The sequence below is a fragment of the Panicum virgatum genome, chromosome 4N (assembly GCF_016808335.1).
Source record: "Panicum virgatum strain AP13 chromosome 4N, P.virgatum_v5, whole genome shotgun sequence".
In the NCBI taxonomy this organism is placed as follows: domain Eukaryota; kingdom Viridiplantae; phylum Streptophyta; class Magnoliopsida; order Poales; family Poaceae; genus Panicum; species Panicum virgatum.
Window position 1 is genome coordinate 2,705,196 of NC_053148.1, and position 20,223 is coordinate 2,725,418.

The window sequence follows — 20,223 nt, forward strand, 5'->3', positions numbered from 1 at the left end:
AATTCAACTTTGTTTAAACAAATGAACCAAACCTAAACTCTTCCCCAACATCATCCAATAATAGTATTTACAAATAACACAAATCATCCCGCAGCAACGCGCGGGGAATTCACCTAGTTGCAATTATAAATTTGCCCCGTGTATGATTTAGATCTTACGTTTTTGCCACTTTTGACGACGTGGCATGCCAACTCGACCCACCAACGTGTGCAGACCGTGGGAAATGACGCTTGTGCCCCTGACTGATATCTTTTAGCCTATCTCCTCTCTTACTGTCCCAATGCCTGGTGGACCCTACTTGTCATCATCCACCTCTGGCCGGATTCCATCTCCCTTGTCCGTTGGAACCCAAGCCTTCTCGAGCTCCTCCTACGGCCAGAGTTTTAAATCCCGACCGGAACCAGTCCGGAAACCGCGGTTACCGATCAAACCGGTCCGGACCGGTTCCGGTTCCGACCGGTTTCAAAACGGCCCAAATTCAAATTTAAATTTAAAAAAATGGAAAATTCTCAAAAAATTCCTAAAAATACTTCAAGTTGCGACGAATCTAATAGTGTCAAATTTTTTTAAATATTCGTTCATTTAGTATACTTTGCGAGCATTTAAAGTTAAACAAAAAAAACATGCATACAAAAGTATACAAATACAATGTAAAACATATTATACATTGTATTAATGTAAAAGTAGTACAAAAGAGGGTTGGAGGGTTCATTTAGGCTAAAACATATTATACAAACATTCATTTAGTATACTTTGCGGGCATTTGAATTTAAACCAAAGAAGAAAAAAAATTGATTTTGGCCGGTTACCACTCAAACCGGGTCCGGTTTACCGGTCTAACCGGTCGGCTAACTGGTGAAAACTGGTTGAACTGCAGTTTTTGGTTTGAAATTTGAATTTAGTCAGTTTTTCCGGTAACAGGTCAAACCGGTCCGGTTTACTGGAACCGGCGGGCACGTTCAGTCCGAACGGTCCTAAAAAAAACCCTGCCCACGGCTGCCTCTCCACGCTGGCGTGGTGGCTCGGTGGCCGGCGGAGACAAGCGGCGCGCGCGACGCAGGGCGGCGCAGCGAGAAGAAGAGCCCCGTGGGGCCAATCGGCACGGCGTGGTGGACCATGAGGTGGCACAGCTCCTCCTCGAGTCGCGCCATGGGGAGCTGCAGGCACCCCGTACTTTCCTGTCCGACTCCGATCGCTATTTGAGCGGCCGAGCGCGCAGCTGCGGATCAGAGCAGGCTGTCCCTCACACTCATCCTCACGCGCTTGCCACGCACAGCTCCATTTGAGCACTTAGCAGCAGCGTGGGAGGAGTAGAGCAGAGCAGCATCTCAATCTCAGGGTCAGGTCATGCATCTTCTCCACCACCAGTCCTCCATGCTCGGCTGTTATTCTCCAGGAGCGACTCCGTCACGAAGAGGAGCGCCACCGTCACTGCCAAGGGGTCCAAGCGGGCGCGGCTGCGCGCGGGACTCGCCGCCGCGCTGCAGGAGCTTAGGCTCGCCGGCCGCGGCCGGAAGCAATACAGCGGAGGCCGCGGAGGAGCGGGGGTTGTCCCCGAGCCCGACGTCCGCGCAGCAGCGGCACGGCCGTGCGCTGGTGGAGTCTTCTCCGGCCCTGGCGCTACTCCTCTGCCCGTGGCCGCTGGTGCCGAGTCAGGACCTTGTCGCCGCCACCAGCAAGAGAAAGGAGATGGGATCAGTCAGGGGCACAAGCGTCATTTCCCATGGTTTGTACACGCTGGCGGGTTAAGCTGGCATGCCACGTCGTCAAAAGTGGCAAAAACGTAGAATCTAAATTATACACGAGGCAAATTTATAATTGCAATTTCAAAGATGGCAAACGGAGAAATGACATTGGTAAAAATGGCAAAAATTTAAATACCCCTCAATTCAGACCGGGGAAAGAGTAAAACCTAATCCGCCGCCGCGCAACGCATCCGCCCTCCAATCCGCCGCCGTCGCAGCCTCCCCAACCTCCCTGCGGTTCGCCGCCGCAGCATCCGCCATGATCACCTTGCCCCAGCAGCAGTCCTTCCACCCAATGGCCCTGCCCGACGTCGGCGCCTCCTACCCCGACCGTGTCCTTCTCAGCGTTCGGTGCTACATCGCCGACCGCACGAACAAGACCACCGCTACCTCCTCCACGAGCGAGGGGCACCGCATCCAGGTCTCCTTCTTCGCCGCCAAGCCGCCGACCCTCTCCTACCTCTGCATCTTCTGCCCCGACGCCGATTTCACCTCGGAGCCCAGGGTAGTCACATCTCAGGGCAACCTCATACTCCTGACCACCGGCATCCGCTCCTCCGCCGACCCCTTTTGAGAAGCGATCTGCTACGACTACTTCGTCTACAGCGCCGACGGCACTGGCGGTTCGTCTCTCGATCTGCTCCCGAAGCCGGGTCACCCAATCACTCGCGCCAATGTTGACCTCGTCTCCTCTGGCTCCTGTGGCGATGGTTATGCCGTGGTCACTCTCAGCCCTGGCTCACGCTGCAGTAGGTACATCCTCCGCTTGCACCGAGAGAAGACTGGGCTGTGGCGCAGGAAGATCGTGTCACGGAAGATGTTGCTGACAGAGTCAGCTGGTGGCGAGAGGCTGAAGGACGAGGTTCATTCATTCACGTCCGCCAAGGTAATCAACCTCCAAGGCTCCACCGTTGCCTGGGTCGACCTCCGGAGGGGTGTTCTGCTGTGCGACGTACTCGACAAGGACGCTGTTGCCTTTTACATCCCATTACCTGAGCCATTGAATGACGAAAACAAGGTGTACCTGGAATCACCTGGTGATCCTTCTTTTACCCCGGATATTATAGGGAGACAAAATTCAATAAAGTTTGCAGAGATGGAATATCGCTTTGATGCTGACTTCACTCGTGGTGGATGGAAAATCGTCACATACAGCTGGGCAGTTGGTTCAAAGAATTGGGGCTTGGACAGTGTGGTTGATTTTGAGCATGTGTTAGAAAACAGTGGAGGCATGTTGTCATTGCTATGTCAGGACAGGAGCAAGGGGGTAGAGGCAGAGAACATTGCACCAATGTGCGACCCTAGTCTGTGCGACCGAGACAACATTTTGTACTTGATATCCAAGCCAAACCACAGAGCCGCCAAAGGATCATTGGTGGTGGTTGACACGTCAAAGAAAACACTGGAATCAGTGACCCCTTTGTCAGATGAGAGAGCCATTGGATATGCAGTGACCTATGTCCACTGTACATTCTCCAAGCACTTCAATGATGTTGCAGGTATTCATGCTGAAACTACTTTTTTGTTGGTATTGGCAACTTGTATACGTTCTCATTCTCAATTTAGACTATGTTGGTATTTGTCGCATTTGAGATATATTGGTCTTAATACCATTTGCTGAATGTTATAGATATGTTTCCCAAGATGGAATACCAAACCAGCAATGCATTTCACGATCTGCATATTGGAAGGGAGAATTTGTCAAACACAGTTGATAAGGTATGTTATTCTGTCCTAGATTGAGGGGAAACATTTGATGTTGTTGAAGTCAGTTGGAACTGCATTAAATTTTGTCTATTCCATGCAATAGTATTATAATAATTCTATCTATTTCATGCAATTCATTCTAGTCTGTTTTTTGTTTTTGCCCACATGTGGTCAATGTTTGGTTTCTTGTGTTGCCCTTGTGTGATCATTGACACATGGGTAAATCCAGCATGTTCTGATTCCTTGGTCTTCATTTTGTAGCAATAAAGCTTTAGTGGTCCTTCTTTACTGTATAGGTTGCATCCTGTCTTGTGGTGCAACTATGCTCTCATTGCGAGCAAGGAATGGTTCACTGCTTCGTATTATTACATAGCCTGCTAAGCCATCATGCTTAATCTTCTTATCCGATATCTGAAGGTGGTTTGTTTCCCCAAACAATTGCTTTTAAATCAAGCACTGTAACTGCATAAAGGAATGCAAACACCAACAATTGCTGATGCGCAGGGCGGAGGAGGCCGTCATCGTGGAGAAGATACGAGGGGAGCAGATTAGGAGAGGGGTGGACCCCAGCGAGTGGGTCGGTGGTGGCCCTGAGGAGGCGATGGAGGAGCAGGAGGAAGAAGAAGAAGAGGAAGAGGAGGAAGAAGAGGAAGGGGAAAAGGAAGAAGAAATTTCGGAAGAAAAGGGGTCAGAGGTCGACAAGCCCATTGCGACTGAGGTTTCTTTCCTGCTGAATATTTTTTATTTGTTTTTGTCTACATTTTCTGTCTTGATTGTGCTTGTTTTATCTTCTGTTGGAGGCGGCCTCCGACATGCACAGTGACGAGCGCGAGGCAAAAATGCGAATGCCTCGTGCTGTTGAAGTCAGTCTGATGCAACAAAAGTTCCTGTCCGGTGAAGACACTGAGCACATGGACTACTCTCAGATCGATAATGACGAGATGCTGGATGACCATTGGTCCAGGGAAGCCAACTATCATGCGGAGGAGAAGTATTTCGAAGAGGATTAGTTCACGAAGGGATGCTGTTTCAATATCTGAGAATCAGTGTAGCAACATCTGGGCTGTTCATGTTGGAAAATTGTTAGCATGTACTTAAACGTATTGTCTTTGACACTGCTCTTGTCCCTGCCACAGTTGCATCTCATAACGTATTAATGATTAGATCCAGTTTAGTTTCGTGCAAATATGGATCATTTTGTGTTATCCCCAATTCTTAATCGAGATAACTTATGTCAGGCGGCAGCAGGGTGCCTGCCTGCCAGAGGGCGGCGGCGGGTCAACCAGCCAGCCTGCTGCCTGCTAGGCAGGGGCAGCAGTGCTGATAGGCAGGGGCCGGCGGCAGTGCTTGCCTCGGCGGCGGCGGCTGACTCTGCCCGTGAAAGCTCGGCTTCTAAATCCATGCAGAAGTGAGAAAGGGCCATTTCACTCACCCAAATACAAGAAAAAAAAGAAACGAGGAAAAATACTTCAAATGACAGTATAATCAAGTGTCTAATGTTTGGAGTTCCGTTTCCGATATTTGGAATGGCAAAACTGCGAAGTGCAACATTTAAAGTCCCAAATATGCAATTTTCTCTTGTCCCTGCCACAGCTGCATCTCATAACGTATTAATGATTAGAGCCAGTTTAGTTTCGTGCAAATATGGATCATTTTGTGTTATCCCCAATTCTTAATTGAGATAACTTATGTCAGTTGTTTAATCCAGGTATATTGGAGTGAGACTGTTTGATCTACTTAGTCCTTGTTTAGATGCACTCAAAAATTCAAAACTTCACAAGATTCCCCTCACATCGAATTTTTGAACGCATGCATGAAGTATTAAATATAGCTAAACAAAATAACTAATTACATAGTTTGATTATAATTTGCGGGACGAATTTTTTGAACCATAGTCAACATATGGCGGGATAATAATTACCAAATAAAAAACGAAAGTGCTAACTTGCATCTAAACAAGGCCTTATTCCGCTTTCTGAGTAGTGCTGCTGCGGCTGATCTCATCAGAAACAACAATTTTGTGTCGTGTGCTTTGAGCCGTCCGATTGGATGAAAAGCAGAGCACGTAGATCCCACCGTCCTCCTATCCGCCGCGGCCGCCCCATTCACCGTAACTCACGGCATAGTCGACGGGCTGGGCTCGGCAATCCCAGAACCCCAATTATTCACAAAGTAACTCTCCGCATTTCAACCATTACATTCGAACTTACAGGTTATGGATCAATATACCACATGGAGCTAGCGAAGCTTTTGTACAATTTAAATTCCATTGCCAGATTATTCTCAGTTTCCATCACTCAGCATTATGTTCAATAATTGGGCCTGGTGCAAAATGCATCCAATAAAACACGGCATCTTTCACCCGCCCTTTTTTTTTCAGTATCTGTCATGGGATATAATACATTGGATTGGGGAGCTTGAAGGACCGAACACTCATGGGCGATCCCAGCAAATCGCTCCATTGGTCACCAGAGTTGCCTAGAATCCTGTACCCCTCTTCTTCCATTTCTTTCCTCTTTTCTGACTTGTAGACTGTCGCAGTTTTCTCGCGGTCACATGCCGCCCTGGAAATTGGGAGAGATACATTTCAGAGTTCCAGCATGATTACATGAACAATGAACATTGAAGTTCATTGAAGAATCGTGGGTCATACGACGTGCCGAGGCGACAAATTTGACTGAGCTTAGAAGATGTCAAGTTCAGCACTCAACCAAAAGGAATTTGACCCCTAACTAACAATAGCTACTTCATGGTAGTGATAAGAGCATCTCCAGCAGATTTACTATAATGGATACCTATCCCTAAAAACTGCCAAGATATTTAAAATCCACAAAAAAAAACAGGTCCAGCAGATTTGGTATATGGATATTTATCCCTAATTTTTTAGCAAATTACCTAAATTTCTCTCTCCTTGACCCAAATATACCAAACCAAAGTGTGGATTGCTAAAACTGGAGGTGTGTGGCGGGAGAGACTAACCGCTCCAAATCGGAGCTTTCCCCGCACCGCGCCGCCTCCTGGAGGTCCGCCCGCCACATGGAGTGCCCCGCCGACGACGACATGGAAGTCCGACTGCCCCCTAGGAGGTCTCACCGCCGCTACCCCTGAAGCTAGAGGTCTGCCCGCCCCTGGAGCAGGAGGTTCGCGCCGCCTCCTAGAGGTTCGACCGGCCCCTAGAGGTCCTGTGTCGCCACCGTGGAGTCTTGCCGCCGCCGCCATGGAAGTCCAGCCGGAGGGCTCAGATCCGGCAAGACGACGCGGCCAGGGCTCGCCGCCGACTCCGCCTCCCGCCTAAGCCTCAGCACGCCGGTGCTCGCCGCCACCGATCGAGACCCGCGGCAACGCCGGCGCCAGGAGGGCAGCCAGGCACGAGCCCTCGAGGCAAGCACCGAGCAGGGCCCACGTCGCACGGCCTCCTCCGGCGCGGCTTCGGCTCTGCAGCGGCCAAGGTAGAGCAGGGCCTCGGAGGCGGCGCGGGACGCCGGTGGAGCTTTCAAGCCGCCTCCGCGGGGCCACCGGCCGCCGCTCCCGCAAGGCAGCGCCGCCGCCACGAGATGCTAGCGCCGTGCCGTGGCCCTGCGCCACCGCCCGCGGATCCGCCGCGAGAGGAGGAAGGAGGAGGGGAGGGGAGGCGCCATTGTGGACCGAAGCAGATTGTCACCGGGAGGGGGGGAGGAGGCGGCGCGGGACGCCGGAGAGGAGGTGGCGGAGGAGGCGGAGGAGGGGTCGGGGAGGGGGGAGAAGAAGGTGGCCGGCATGTGAAGGGAGGAAGAAGAGGGGATTTTTTTATGTGTAGGGGACATTTTGTAAAAAGACCCTCAGTGAAACATGTAATTTTTTATAGTTTTTCTGTGTCTTGGATATTTTACAAAAAAACCCTTACAGCATAAGAGTATTTTGAGAAAACTTTATAGATATCCAGTTATACCAAATCTGCTGGAGTGGAGCACAAAACCATAACCTAAATTTTCTCTCTCCTATACCTAAATGTCAGATGGACTGTTGGACTGGGGCATCAACAACATAGTGGTAAAACATTTGGATTTCAAGCACCTCATTCTGTATCCAGTATTAAAGCAGGGCAGCTAGCAAGCAAGATTGATGTGTGCCCTTGCAATGGTAAGCAATCGACTGAAAGTAATGTGCGAGGTAGTATACCTGAGTATGAGCTTGTCCCAATCATGGAACCCCTGTTTCTTGAGGTTCTCCATGGTGACGCCCTGGTGCACCTCGCTTCTGCCCGTGAGCAAGAAGGTCTTGAACCCAAGCTCGCGAACCTCATTGTACAGCTTCAAGCTGGAGGGGATCGCACGCGCCTCGCCCCTCTCCACCCACCTGTCGAACTTCTGGTGGTCGAACAATTCAAGTCTGCGGTTTGAAATCAAGAGCACCGCGTGAGATGCGTTTTGCCATTTTGGGTGAGATGCATCAAACCAAGGATTTGATTCCGCGTTGGATTTCGTCGCCTAACAAATTGGGGATTCCGTGCCTGAATTTCTGCCCTTTTTCACGACGGGAATGCGAGAGGCGAGAGCACTCACCCGTAGCCGTGGTCGGCGTAGTAGGGGAGGTTGGAGAGCAGCGTCTCGTCGACGTCGAACACCCAGGCGTCGCGGCCGTCGCCCCGGAGCGGCGCGGCGCGCGCGTAGGCGGCGGACTCCCGCGCGACGAGCTCGAGGTCGGAGCGGTAGGCGACGCCCGTGACGTAGTCCCGCACGTGCGCCACGCACTCCGCCGGCACCGCCTTCCACGGCGCGAGGTTGTTGGCCTCCGCCGCGAGGCGCCAGCTCGCGCAGCGCACGTCCGCCGGCACGTCGTCCCCGCCCCGCGGCCCCGCCGCCGAGGACGACGGGAGGTCGATGACGAGCGGGCGCGGCAGGTGCTGCTGCTGCGCCTCCGCCGCCACCTCCTCGGAGGCGTCCTGCGCCGGCGCGGCCGGCACCAGGTCGACCTCCACCTCCACCTCCACCTCCAGCGACGCCGCGACGGCATCCGCCGGCACCTCGCCCAGCGCCTCCTCCGCGCCGGCCGCCCGCGCCGCCGCCGAGGACGGGAGCTCGATGATGAGGGGCCGCGGCAGGATGTGCGACGGCGGCGGCGGCTGCTGCTCCGCCGTCTCCGCCTCCGCCTCCTTGGAAGCGTTCTGCGCCGGCGCGGCCGGCGGCAGCTCCACCTCGACCTCCGCCGGCGCCGCAGCCTCGGCGATGGCGGCGGCGGCGGCGAGGAGCGTCGCCAGCAGGAGGAGGATCAGCGTCACGAGCAGGTGAACGAGGCCGTCGCGGCGCGCCATGCCGCGCTTGCCGTTACCCCCCGGCCGCGCGGGCGAGCCCTGGTCGTCGATGCGCCGCCGACGTCGGGGGGCGGGGCAGGCCCGGGGTCGAAGCGAAGGCACGCACGCTGTCGCGGGCGGTAAATAGAATAGCCGGGGGGTGGTGGGTGGTCGCGTCCCGGTTGGCAGCGAAGCAGGGAAGGAGGAGGGGGCGGGGAATGCGTGGCTCCGGCAGCTTCGGCGGGAGGCGAGGGGGATGGCGCCGACCGGCAGGTTAAATAGGGAGTCGTGCTTCTCGTTGGAAGCTCGTTTGGCGCTGGGGTGGGTGTGGGTGTGGCGGTGGCGGAGTCCGGCGGAGGGAATCAGAGGGCGGTGGCCGGTGGGGCAACCCGTGCGGTTACGTGGCGGCCACGGGTTGGTTGTGTGCGCGCGTCGGCGGGGCAAGGTCTTGGCGCGCGCGTTCCGTGCTCCACCGCCGCGTCCATTGGATATGCCCCCCAGGCTCGCGTCGCGTGTTGGGCTTTTGAACGTGGCCCACGCAGCGCAACCGAAGCTAACTGCCTACCGGCCAGAATGGGCTTCCTGGTCCCCACGATGGGAGGATCCGATGCGACTTGAGGTGGCGGCCTGCCTCGGCATGGCAAAGCTCTCCATGAGCCTCGGTGCTTTGCGTTGCGACGGTCGACGTGGTCTGCCCCTCGGTGAGCCTGCATGCGACGGTGGCGGATGGGCCTCCAGATGACCAGCTGCCTCCGGGTGGACCGAACGTTGTACCGGCTCTGGACGTGAGGGGAGCAGGGCTTTGGGGCTCTGGGGAGTGAGGAAGCGAGGGGAGGAGAAGCCAAATCGAAATCGAGTTCGACGGTTGGCTAAAGCGGCCAGGGAGAGCGACGGCGAGGCAACGACCGTCGACGACGGCGTGGGCGGCGTGGCGCGTCGCCGGGCATCGGGGACGCGCGTCGCGCGAAGGAGGTGCCAGAACGGAGTGGTTTTGGGCGAAACCAGGGGCGCGCGAGGTGGAGTGAATGTGGGCGCGGCGCGTGGCCGACGGCGCCGGCGTGCGGCGGCCAACGTTGGCCGCCCCGACGGGAAGACAGAGAAGGGAGATGGAGGTGATGGCAAAGTCGTAAATAACTTGAAGTTCCAAAACTTCATTTTGTAAACTCAATTTTTCTCTATTTTCATGACCTCAAATGAAAAATTTTTGAATACCAAACTTGTTCAAAATTTCGAGATCTACAACTTTCGTTTTAGGCACTTTTTCATTTGAGACTTCGTTTGAAAGATAAAATTTGAAACTTGAGTGTATTTGAAAATGTACTATACACTCCAAATTCAAATTTTTCTTCACTTTTTGTATAGCAACTTTAAAATATTTGAACACAAAAGTTATTTTATTTTCAAAACCCTACAACTTTGGTTTTGGACAAAAGTTCGTTTGAGCTATATTTTGGAAAGTGTTTTCAAACCTACTTAACTAATGTTTGAAATTTAAACCTCTCATTTGTTTGAAAGTTGAATTAAACACAAGATTCTTGGGGCACCAATATAGCACTACTTACGGGTACAATTTGATCCTATAAGCCTCATGACAATTTGAGCATGAAATATTACAATCATATTATGAGATAGTCTTATATACACACACATATATACACATGCACATACACACAAACACATAGACATATATACATACATACCTACACATACATTATTTCAAAGCTTCTTGTTTAATGATGCATGATGACAGATTCAATTTCTCCTGACTAAAATTTTAAAAACATGGGCCGTCACAGCCTACCCCCTTAAAAAGAATCTCGTCCCGAGATTCCGAACGAAAGACTCTCAAGGAAAGATGAGTAGACTAACCATCGATGTCAGTCGGACAAAGTCACAATAGAGAAGATTGATGTTGGTGATATGTTCCTTTGCAGATAAGAATGGAGAACTTAGAGAAAGTTTAAGAAACAAGGTATGGTATATGAGTGGTAGAGATTATCCGTGCCACTATGTGAACTAAACAATTGTTTTTCTACACTAAAAAGCTCCAGGGCTTCAGTTTTTGCAGCAAGAGTCTGTGGATAATATATGCGGACGCAATCACCACCAAAGTCGGCTGGAAAGGACCGGTGGACTATTCTAGTACCAACATATAGCAGGATTTTGCAGAGAAGAGAGGATCTAAGTCCTGGAAGAAACAATTTCTCAATCTGGTGGTGAATCTAGATGGAAAGGATATCAAGGTGAGTTTTTGATCAAGGACATTCTTACTCAAACTGTTGATTAAATTAAACAGTACGATGCGAGATGCATATGCTCGATGACCATGATAATGATGCACTCTTGAGACGTATGATTGCAATGTTGGTGCAATACAATGATGGAATTTCCTATGCGAATGAAATGGTGAATATGACATGATGCAATTGCCATGATGCTGGACCAATGATGCAGATATCATGACGCAACGACGACAATATTCTTTGACGTATGCATGTAGGAGAGGCATAAAGTATGATGCGTACACACATGAGCTGATGCACATGATTCACACCTCATGATCGTTCTCTCATGACTAACACCTTGTTAGCTCTATACTCTTGAGAAAGGACAAAAAGTTAGGAAACTTAAGGTTTGCATAGAAGGGGATTGTAGTGAGTTACGTCACACATACCTAAACACCAGCGCGCTCCTAGTAGCTCAATCATGTGGCTGCAGCGCACACGAGAGTTTAGGTTCCGTCGCGGTATCAAGGTCACGTGACTAAACACCACCACAAGAGAAATCAAGAGTAGCAACCCAATAGTGCCAGCAACGGCAAGATAGGTTAGAGGGAACTAAAGACCACCCACGATGTTATACTCGGACGCATTCCCATTAAGCAATCTACGGATTCCCGATGACGATGCAACATCATGCATTGACCAATGATGTGAAGTGATGTTAATGCATGACTGTTACAATAATGGCCATATAATAAAATATTATTGCCATGAAGCTTTTTAAATTTATACAAAATTAACTGAACAATACTGAAAATATAGGATTCAGATGTGGAAATCAAAATAGCCAGCAAGATCAGGCATAACATCAAGAGGAATAGAATGATTATTGATGGGATTTTGTTAACAAACATCATGGCTTAGCCAGGAAGTCATGAAGGAAAAAGGACAATAGTTTTGATAGGAATAGATTCAAAGCATTGATCAAGGGTTGGATCGATTGACAGGTTAAGATCAACAGTAAGGTTCACGCAAGACCCAAAGCCACTAACTTACAAAAGGACCTTCTCAACTCAAGATTGAACTAGCATATTACGTCGGTCACATTACTACAACAGAAAACCTAGGAGGACATTCAGATAAGAGCATCACATTTCAGTAAAACAACATAACAAGAAAGGCAATCAACCAAACCAAGATACGTCATGATGCATGCACGTCCTATACGTCCTCACAAAACAAAACAACTGCCAAATAGCTTTGGACTTACGGGGTTAGCACCGGTGGTATGGCACAATTTACGTCTCTCCCTATATATATTTAGCCGAATTCTATTCATTTTTTTAACCTATCGCAATCGTGGTTAGCGTACCTGCAGAGAATTAACAGCATATATATATATATAAATATTCACGACTGGACCTTTCGTGCTAGCACTCACGAACGGCCCCCATGTGTCCTACGCCACATGGGTAACGCATATGCAGTTGCCCACATATTCACTCATACATTTCCGTTCACATAGAAACGACAGCCATACAATTTCCGTCGTATGGCCAACGTTATCATACGCCACCGAGATAGCGTATTCACGAGTTCCTTTACTCCCAATATAATCGACTGATTGTCGGTATATTGGCAGCAGCTCAAGTAGGCCACTGCTTGAGCACAGCGTTCGGTTCGCATCACCGACGGGAAGGTCAGACTCCCTCAGCTGACTGGGTATACTTTACTCCTAATATAGTCAATCGATAGTTGATATATTGGCAGCACCTCAAGTAAGCCACTGCTTGAGGGCAGCATTCGGCTCGCATCACCGATGGGAAGATCAGACTCTCTCAGCTGACTGAGGATCCTTACCTTGTTACCTTAGCGTAGGTGCGTCGTTACAGATTTTAAGGGTTGATTGTGCACAAAAATAAGATTTGACAGAAATATAAAGTGCTGGAAGTCAGATATAACTAAACCATAAGTAGGTAGCCACCTAACAATACTCCCATAATTCCCCTAGGGCTTTACGAACTAAGCACAATCCTTAACGGACCAACGTATTTGCAATTGCGATTTTTGTGGTCAAGTTTTAAGAAAAAAGGTTTTTAAGGTTTGTTGCACCCCCAGAAGTATGCTTTGCAGCTCTGATACCAGCTGTGGCAGCCCTGCCTAAATTAATCCGGCTTAAGTGCGCTAACCATCATCAAAACGACAATCAAGGTTAACACGCACTTAAAACGGAGTAATCCGGCAGTACTGTCGGGTAAAATCCCGATTAAACCACTTGAAACAGGATCGACAAAGCAGTCCAGAGAATGCAACATTCCGCAAATTTTACAGTACAGAGTATGAAACTGAATGATTATTACAAACCGAGTTTGAATTTATAAAAGTACAACAGAGTTCAAGTTTGACGAAAAACGAACGATAGTCTAACGTCGAAACCAGACATCATTGTAACACCCCTGTGTTAATCGTCCTGCTAATCACGATTTATCTCGCTAATCGTGGACTCAAATTCGTCGTTAACGCTAATCGCGTTCGCTTAGTAAACATCTAGTTAGCCGTGTTCGATCTCGTTTTTGTCCTTGATCTGAGCTCCAAATCAACTTCCGCCCAAAACGAAAGTTGTAGATCTTTTAATCCTCTACAACTTCTATTTTGGCCAAATTTCATGTTCCCATACGAAATTTGGAGTTTCAACTGTTCGAACTCGAGCAAAAATCATTTAAACGAAGAAATAGTGCATCTCCTGTGCTCGGCACTGTGCCGCCCCGACGCCATACCGGCGTCTGGTCGCCGGCGAGCGACGCCACGCGTCGGCAATCGCGCCCTGACGCCGCTCTTCACCTAGCACTGGCCTGGAAGCTTCCGTTCAGTCCATCCCTATCCCTTTCCCGAGTTGTTGCGCAGAGCACGAGCTCGAGTCGCCGCCGTTCGTCGCGCCGGCCACGGCTCGCCGTCCCGCCTCGATTCGTCGCACCCCAAGCTGCGCAACCTCGCCCCGACCTCACTCCGTTCCATCCCGTGCCTGCTCGAGTCGTTTCCCCGGCCGAAATCGAGCTGCAGAACTTCGTCCGCCATTGCCGTCGCCCCGAACTCCACCCCGCGCCGTCGAGCTCCCTCTCCGAGGTCTTCTCCGCCCAAATCGAGCCCCTGGTGAGCTCCACCGCGCTCTCCTCTCTCTTCCTGACCCTTTCCCCGGCCTAATCCGCGGCCGCCGCCGTCGAAGCGCCGCCGCGCCGCCGCGAACGCGCCGCCACCCTCACTGTGCACGCCGCCGGAGCTCTCTGCTCCTCCCTGGGCGCCACCTCCGCGCGCCCTAGGGCCGCTCGGCCTCCCCGTAGCTCGCGCCGCCCCTTGCCGCGGCAGCCTTGCGCCGCCGGAGCCGGAACGGCTCGGCGCCGCCGCTAGCCGCCGCCGCCCCCAGCCAGGGTCGCCGCCGCGCGGTCGCGGGGCCGTCCTGTGCGTGCGCGGGGGCCCCGCCGTGCGCCCCGGGGGCCGCCTGCCCGTCCCGGCCGCCTGCCCGTCCCGGCCGTAGGGCCCCGCCGCTAGCCGCCGGCCGGCCCCGCCGGAGGGGAGTGCCGCCGCGGCCTGCCGGCCGCGCCCTATGGCGTGCGGCGCAAAGCAGAGGAGGGGGCGAGCTGGGCTCCCTGGCAAGTGGGGCCCGGCTGTCAGCCCCCCCCTCTTTTATGTTTTCCAATTTATGTTTTTATTCTAAATTCGGCTGAAAGTTCATAATTGTGTATAAAATCACAGAAAAATGCGAAAAATGCCAAACCAATTTTGTTAGGTTTCTAAAATAATGATCTTCAGAGGAAAAATACTGGTTCACGTGAATTGTCATTTTTTCTCTGATGAAAAATTCAATTTGTGTTTAACCTAGTTTATTTTGTACCACTTGTTCTATAGCTCTAAAAATTATGAAAAATTTGCAGTGGCTTACTCTTGGTACGTGTAATCCACTGTAAAAATTGCAGGTGCTAGTGATGTGCACTTTTGGGTAGATCTATTTATGTTCTTTTTCCTGGCTAGGGTTAGTTAATTGCTTTGATAGCAGTAGCTTATGTTGGAAAATTTTTGTGAGGCATGCCTACTGCTTTCGCGTTGATCTGGTTATTTGTTTCGTGCATGCAAAGCAAATTCCTGTTAATCCATGCTAACCTAAGTCGTTTTAGTAGTTGTTTTCGAAGGAAACACTTCAGGCTAAATGTTTAAACCTTGTTTTCACATCGTAAGCTCTTATGCATTGCTCTGTGTCCTATCTGTTGCATGACATATTTTATTCGTGTAGACGCCACGACCGACGCTGTCCACGAGCTAGTTGCTGAGCCGGTCCAGGAGCCACGAGCAGGAGAGCAGCAGGAGGTCGTCGTTGAGCACGCTCCAGCAGACTTTGTTAACCCCGCTGACCTGCAAGGCAAGCCCCGGAGCATAACCGTAATTTAAAATTATTCAATGTTTATTTAAGTATTGTGCATTTATGTTCTAGGAGTTGAATGGAACCATAGTATGCATGTTTTCCCTAGGTACCGTGGGCCTATACTAGTATGCAGGTGTCGATAGAAATGCTTTGCTAAATAGGATTTCGGTAGAAGTCGAGTGATTGCTGTCACTCGCAAGTTTAGGATCTTGATCCCTTAGCTTTGGCTTAGAAATACGTTGATGAGTAAAAAGAATTGGAGACCGGGCGGAAATGAGTTGGTTTATGTGAGAAAATGAACTCCCGCCTGTGTCGATTGAGGACCGTACCGTTGTTGGCCCTGATGACCGAGTTTGAACAGTACTAACCACATACCGGAAGTAGGAGGTAGTCGAAACCGGTAAGCTGTGTACCACATTACAGCGGTGATTTGAATTCCGCCATGCTACGCTGGGCGTGGGAGTTGGCGGGTGTTGGATAGGATGCCGCCTCCGGGTTCTCCGGGAGTTCACCGCGAGGGGCCCATCACCTGGGTTTTAGCAGGCGTAGTTCAGATGCCGTGGTAATGTGGAAACAGTTGACGCGCATGGCCCGGCGGGGTTTACATGTGTCGTGTGAGTTAGGTCCACCTTGCAAGGTTAAATCGGATCGATTCGCCGTTTCTCTCGGTTAAGAGAACCTTGGTCACTGCGTCACATCGTAGTAAGAAGTGGAATAAGTATTGAAAGGTAGCGATGGAATGCTTTACCTGTTGTTCTGAAGGTTTACTCTAATCTACCATGTGTGCTCTAGATGATTAGGCAAACTTAGTTAATACTTGAGATACTAAACGGAGCTAAAGTATTGAAAGTAAGGATTCACTTCTAGCAGCCTTTCAGCAAAAGAGCTCCAGAACCAAAAAGCCTTGCATGTCTAAGTAATGGGCTAAGTATACCCAGAGTCGGGTAAGCCTTGCTGAGTATTAGTATACTCAGGGTTGTTGTTGTAACCCTTCTGAGCAGGTTGTGTCCCGACGGACTTCGAGGAGATCTGTGCGTCCTGGATTGGACAGCCACTCCCTCCAGGTTGGACCGTCGAGTGGGCCCCGTCTTCCCCGTGAAGATTGGGCAGGTTGGCGTCACATCGGTGGGCAGGATGTGGAGCTCACCTTTTATCGTCGTCGTAGCTATCGTATTGTATTTCGAACTCAGTTTTAAACTTCCGCTGTGTGTTTGAACTCTGTTGTTTGTATTTAAACCTTTTATGTAAAACCTGTGTTGTAAATTAATTTGAAGATTTCTGTTGCTGGTAACACCTGTGCTCGTCTTCGTACGGGTCTAAGTGCAATTGTGATCCTGGAATACAGTAGTTTAATCGGGATTTTACCCGACAGCCTGTCAGGTTACACCGTTTTAAGTGCACAGTAACTTGATTAAGTATTAAGATGATGGTTAGTGCATTTAAGCCGGTTTAATTTGGACGGTGCTGCTACAGCTGGTATCAGAGCTCTAAATTGCACTGGGGTGATTACCTGGCAACGATTTCGGGTTTTCGAAAAGTTGACGCTAGATGCGCTAAGGAATAGAATAGATAGTTCGTATGCCCTAATTATGTTATATAAGTTAGGTGGCAACTAAGTATCTATTTTATTCCAGCACTTCCAGCTTTTACTTTTTGTTAAACCTTATTTCGGTAACGACGCACCTACGCTAAGGTAAGCAAGGTAAGCATTCTGGTAGTCCTTAGAATAGCCCACGTGTTTCATACGTGCGCGGGTCCCGTATGTTGAGCATACGAGGAGGTGATAAGGCTCAATTCAAATGAGCCTGTCGCTATCTGCCGCCTGATATGGAGTGCGGATTTCATGTCGTGTGATTGTGATCACGGCCATTTCGTAAGGCAATGTTACGAGATGTAAACCTGTCATGCGGTTGGCCATGACCGTGACCCTTGGGACACGTCTACCCTTGGATGTCCCGTAAGGCGAGTGTACGGGAAGCGAATACGTTGTTATGACGTATGCAGCGCTGCCCATTCAGCGTCGAACGTCTGGGTGCCATCTCTATAGTGGATGGTAATGTATGTGTGAATATGTGGGAAACTGCATATGCGTTACCCGTGTGGCGTAGGACACATGGGGGCCGTTCGTGTGTGCTGGCACGAAGGGTCCAGAAATGGATATTTATACCTGTCTCTGTGTTCTTCTGCAGGAAACTAACCACGTAAGCGCGTTATAAAATCCTTGATCGTAGGAACGACTAGTCTATATATAGGGAGAGTACGTAAATGTGCCACCGATTGTTCTCGTATACCATATTCTGGTACTTGTTTGGGTGAGAAACGCTAGAACGTGGCATGCATCCTGCATCTTGCATTCCTGAGTTGTTGTTTATTTTTGTTACCTTCGGTAGCACTTCACAAAAATTTATTTGGATCACCATGTTTTTACTATGTGTTCTTAAAAATTTATTTGTGTTGCGTTGCCAAGTTTAAACCTGTTTCTTTTGAAAACTGTCACTTACGTTAGCGCTATGTGTTCTTACAGATGGCTAGCTTCACGCACGTGATCGTGGACGCTGAGGGTTGGGCGCATTCCAGTGCCCTCCACACCGGCCACTTTCCTCGTCTGCTGTGGCAGATGCTCAGGGCGTTTGACTACACTGAGCCCCCACAGTACTCCGGACACGAGTCTAGCTTGCTGGGCACCGAGCGCTGTCAGATGGTTGTAAAGATTCCTGCTTGCCCCGCTCGCTTGGACTGGGACTCGTGGCAGCTCACTGTCTATGGTAGGAAGCTGGCAGACTCCTGGGAGATTGCAGCTAGGAGGGCCATTGAGGAGTTCTCAGAAAAGCATAATGCAGAGGTGATAGATACTCCTTACAGTGTGTTTCCTCTGAGGGATGAGACCACTCAGGCCTATGCAGATCGGGTTAACCGCAACCTGAACATCATGATGCCCGACTACAGCGTCAGGACAGCACTCTCGTTCAGCTACTCCTCAGCTTTGAGCAACATGTATGAGCAGCTTCGTGAGGAGAATGCGATATGCAGGAGCAAGGCTCGAGAGGCTCACCTCCATGAGCAGCACATGCTTGGTACCCAGGACAAGATCAAGACCCTGAAGGCCAAGTCTAGAGCAAGGAAGATCAGGATTCAGGAGTTGCAGGAGGAGTTAGAGAACAGGACTCAGATGGTGCAGCACCTTGAGGGGCAGCTTCAGCAGGCCCAGGAGTGGATTGAGGACGCCCAGGCTCAGGTGCAGGCAGCAGCAGAGATGGAGGCTGATGCAGCAGAGGAGGAGCCAGAAGAAGAAGAAGAGGAAGAGGACCCTGAGGAGATCGAGGGAGTGTCTGGAGTCGAGTCGGGACCTGGGACTCCGTGAGGACGTGGATGGATAGTGTTGATTCTCCCCTTGTAGTGTAGCCTTACTGTAGGATAGTTGGGTAGGATGACCAACATAGAGCTTTAGGCTAACCTTGGGTTGAGAATTCTTTTGTGGCTCAGTAGTTTGAGTCATGTAGGATAACCCCTCGCTAGTGTGGTGTGTAGCCGGGTCGTGTAAGACCCTGTAGGGGTGTGTTGTAGGGTCGTTTGTGAACCCTTCTCCCATGTTAGTTTGTTGCCGTAGCACGGCTTGGGTTGTACTGAACCTTGTTCCAGCTGAAGCAGCGTGGCTGCTTATTGTAAATTTTACTTCCGTAATGATCTTTTCTGTCAGTGTGTGAATTTTCAGATTTGAGTTGTGTTTGGATCGTCTTCGAATCTGAAACATTGTTGCGCGAGGTTCAGTTTTGCATACGTTAGAGCTACGTTGGACGAAACTTGTTGTGTTGATGCATTTTCAACCAAAGCAAGTAAATTTTAATTCCCTTGGTGAACCATCTCGCGAGAGAAATGATTCATGCCGTGTGTTCATATTATATATGCACATTCTTTACTTGCATGGATTAGTCTTGCTAGCGAAATGGCTAACCAGGGGAATGATTCTTTTTGCAGATGGGTGATAATCATGACAATGACAATCACGAGGCACTGCCCCAGCAACCTCCCTCTTTGGCTCAAGCCGTTGCAGCTCTTATCGCTGACCGCAACGAGCAGACGGAGTTAATAAGGCAACTGGTGCAAGCCCAAGTCAATGCCGGCAGAGGTCGACATGCTCCCCCGCTAGCACCAGCAGAAACTGACTATGTCGGTTTTCTGGCCACCCAGCCACCTCTGTTCCATAAGGCCGATGATCCCCTTGAGGCTGATGCCTGGATTCGCACCATTGAGGATAAGTTCAGCATCCTCAATTGCACAGAGATGGACAAAGCCGCCTTTGCAGCGCAACAGCTGCGAGGACCTGCGAAAATATGGTGGGTCAATCATAAGGCTTTACTTCCCGCTGGTACACGTCTCACTTGGGATGAGTTTGTGGCAGCGTTTAAAGCTCACCACATCCCTACGAGCTTAATGAGGCGAAAGATGGCAGAGTTCCTAGCCCTGAAACAAGGGACTAACACCGTGCTGCAATATGCTCAAACCTTCAATCAGCTATCTCAGTACGGCGGTTTTCATGTGGATACTGATGAGAAGAAGCAGGATTGCTTCAGAAGGGGACTCAGCACAAAACTTCAGGACAAGCTAGCTCTCACCACGTGCAATAACTTTACTGATCTGGTTAATAAGGCCATCACGCAGGAAGATGCCACGCTGGCACACAAAGCTGATAAGAAGAGAAAAGCACCTGCTGGATCCTCCAGCAATGCACCCCAGAGGTACAAGCTGGTTCAGACAGGGAATCAGCAGGCTTCAAACCGTCCTCCACAGCAGGGCCGTTGGGTCGCTAGGCCACCCCAGCAACAGCAGCCGTGGGTACCTCGTTTCCCGACACAACAGCAGAGGCCG

At 50.4% G+C, this 20,223-nt stretch overlaps 2 protein-coding genes across 4 annotated transcripts; one reads left to right on the forward strand and one right to left on the reverse strand.

The window, feature by feature from the left end:
• Positions 1–1,897: 1,897 nt before the first annotated feature.
• Positions 1,898–4,638, forward strand: LOC120670242. Of its 3 annotated transcripts, none has more exons than XM_039950311.1 (4): positions 1,898–3,244; positions 3,376–3,464; positions 3,749–3,869; positions 3,957–4,092. In XM_039950311.1, exons 1-3 carry the CDS (start codon positions 2,563–2,565, stop codon positions 3,845–3,847), a joined length of 870 nt encoding a protein of 289 aa, XP_039806245.1. In that variant the 5' UTR covers positions 1,898–2,562; the 3' UTR covers positions 3,848–3,869; positions 3,957–4,092. The 3 variants fall into 3 exon arrangements, with proteins under 3 accessions (XP_039806245.1, XP_039806248.1, XP_039806246.1); XM_039950314.1 differs by having other exon boundaries at positions 1,899–3,244; positions 3,714–3,869; positions 3,957–4,638; XM_039950312.1 differs by lacking the exon at positions 3,749–3,869 and having other exon boundaries at positions 1,900–3,244; positions 3,957–4,090.
• A 633-nt stretch (positions 4,639–5,271) lies between these two features.
• LOC120671585 (acid phosphatase 1-like) lies at positions 5,272–8,950 on the reverse strand. Its single transcript, XM_039951955.1, has 3 exons — positions 7,994–8,950; positions 7,611–7,820; positions 5,272–6,016 (listed from the first exon to the last, which is right to left on the reverse strand). The coding sequence occupies exons 1-3, from the start codon at positions 8,740–8,742 to the stop codon at positions 5,839–5,841; spliced, it is 1,137 nt and encodes a 378-aa protein (XP_039807889.1). The 5' UTR covers positions 8,743–8,950; the 3' UTR covers positions 5,272–5,838.
• Between the last annotated feature and the right edge of the window lie 11,273 nt (positions 8,951–20,223).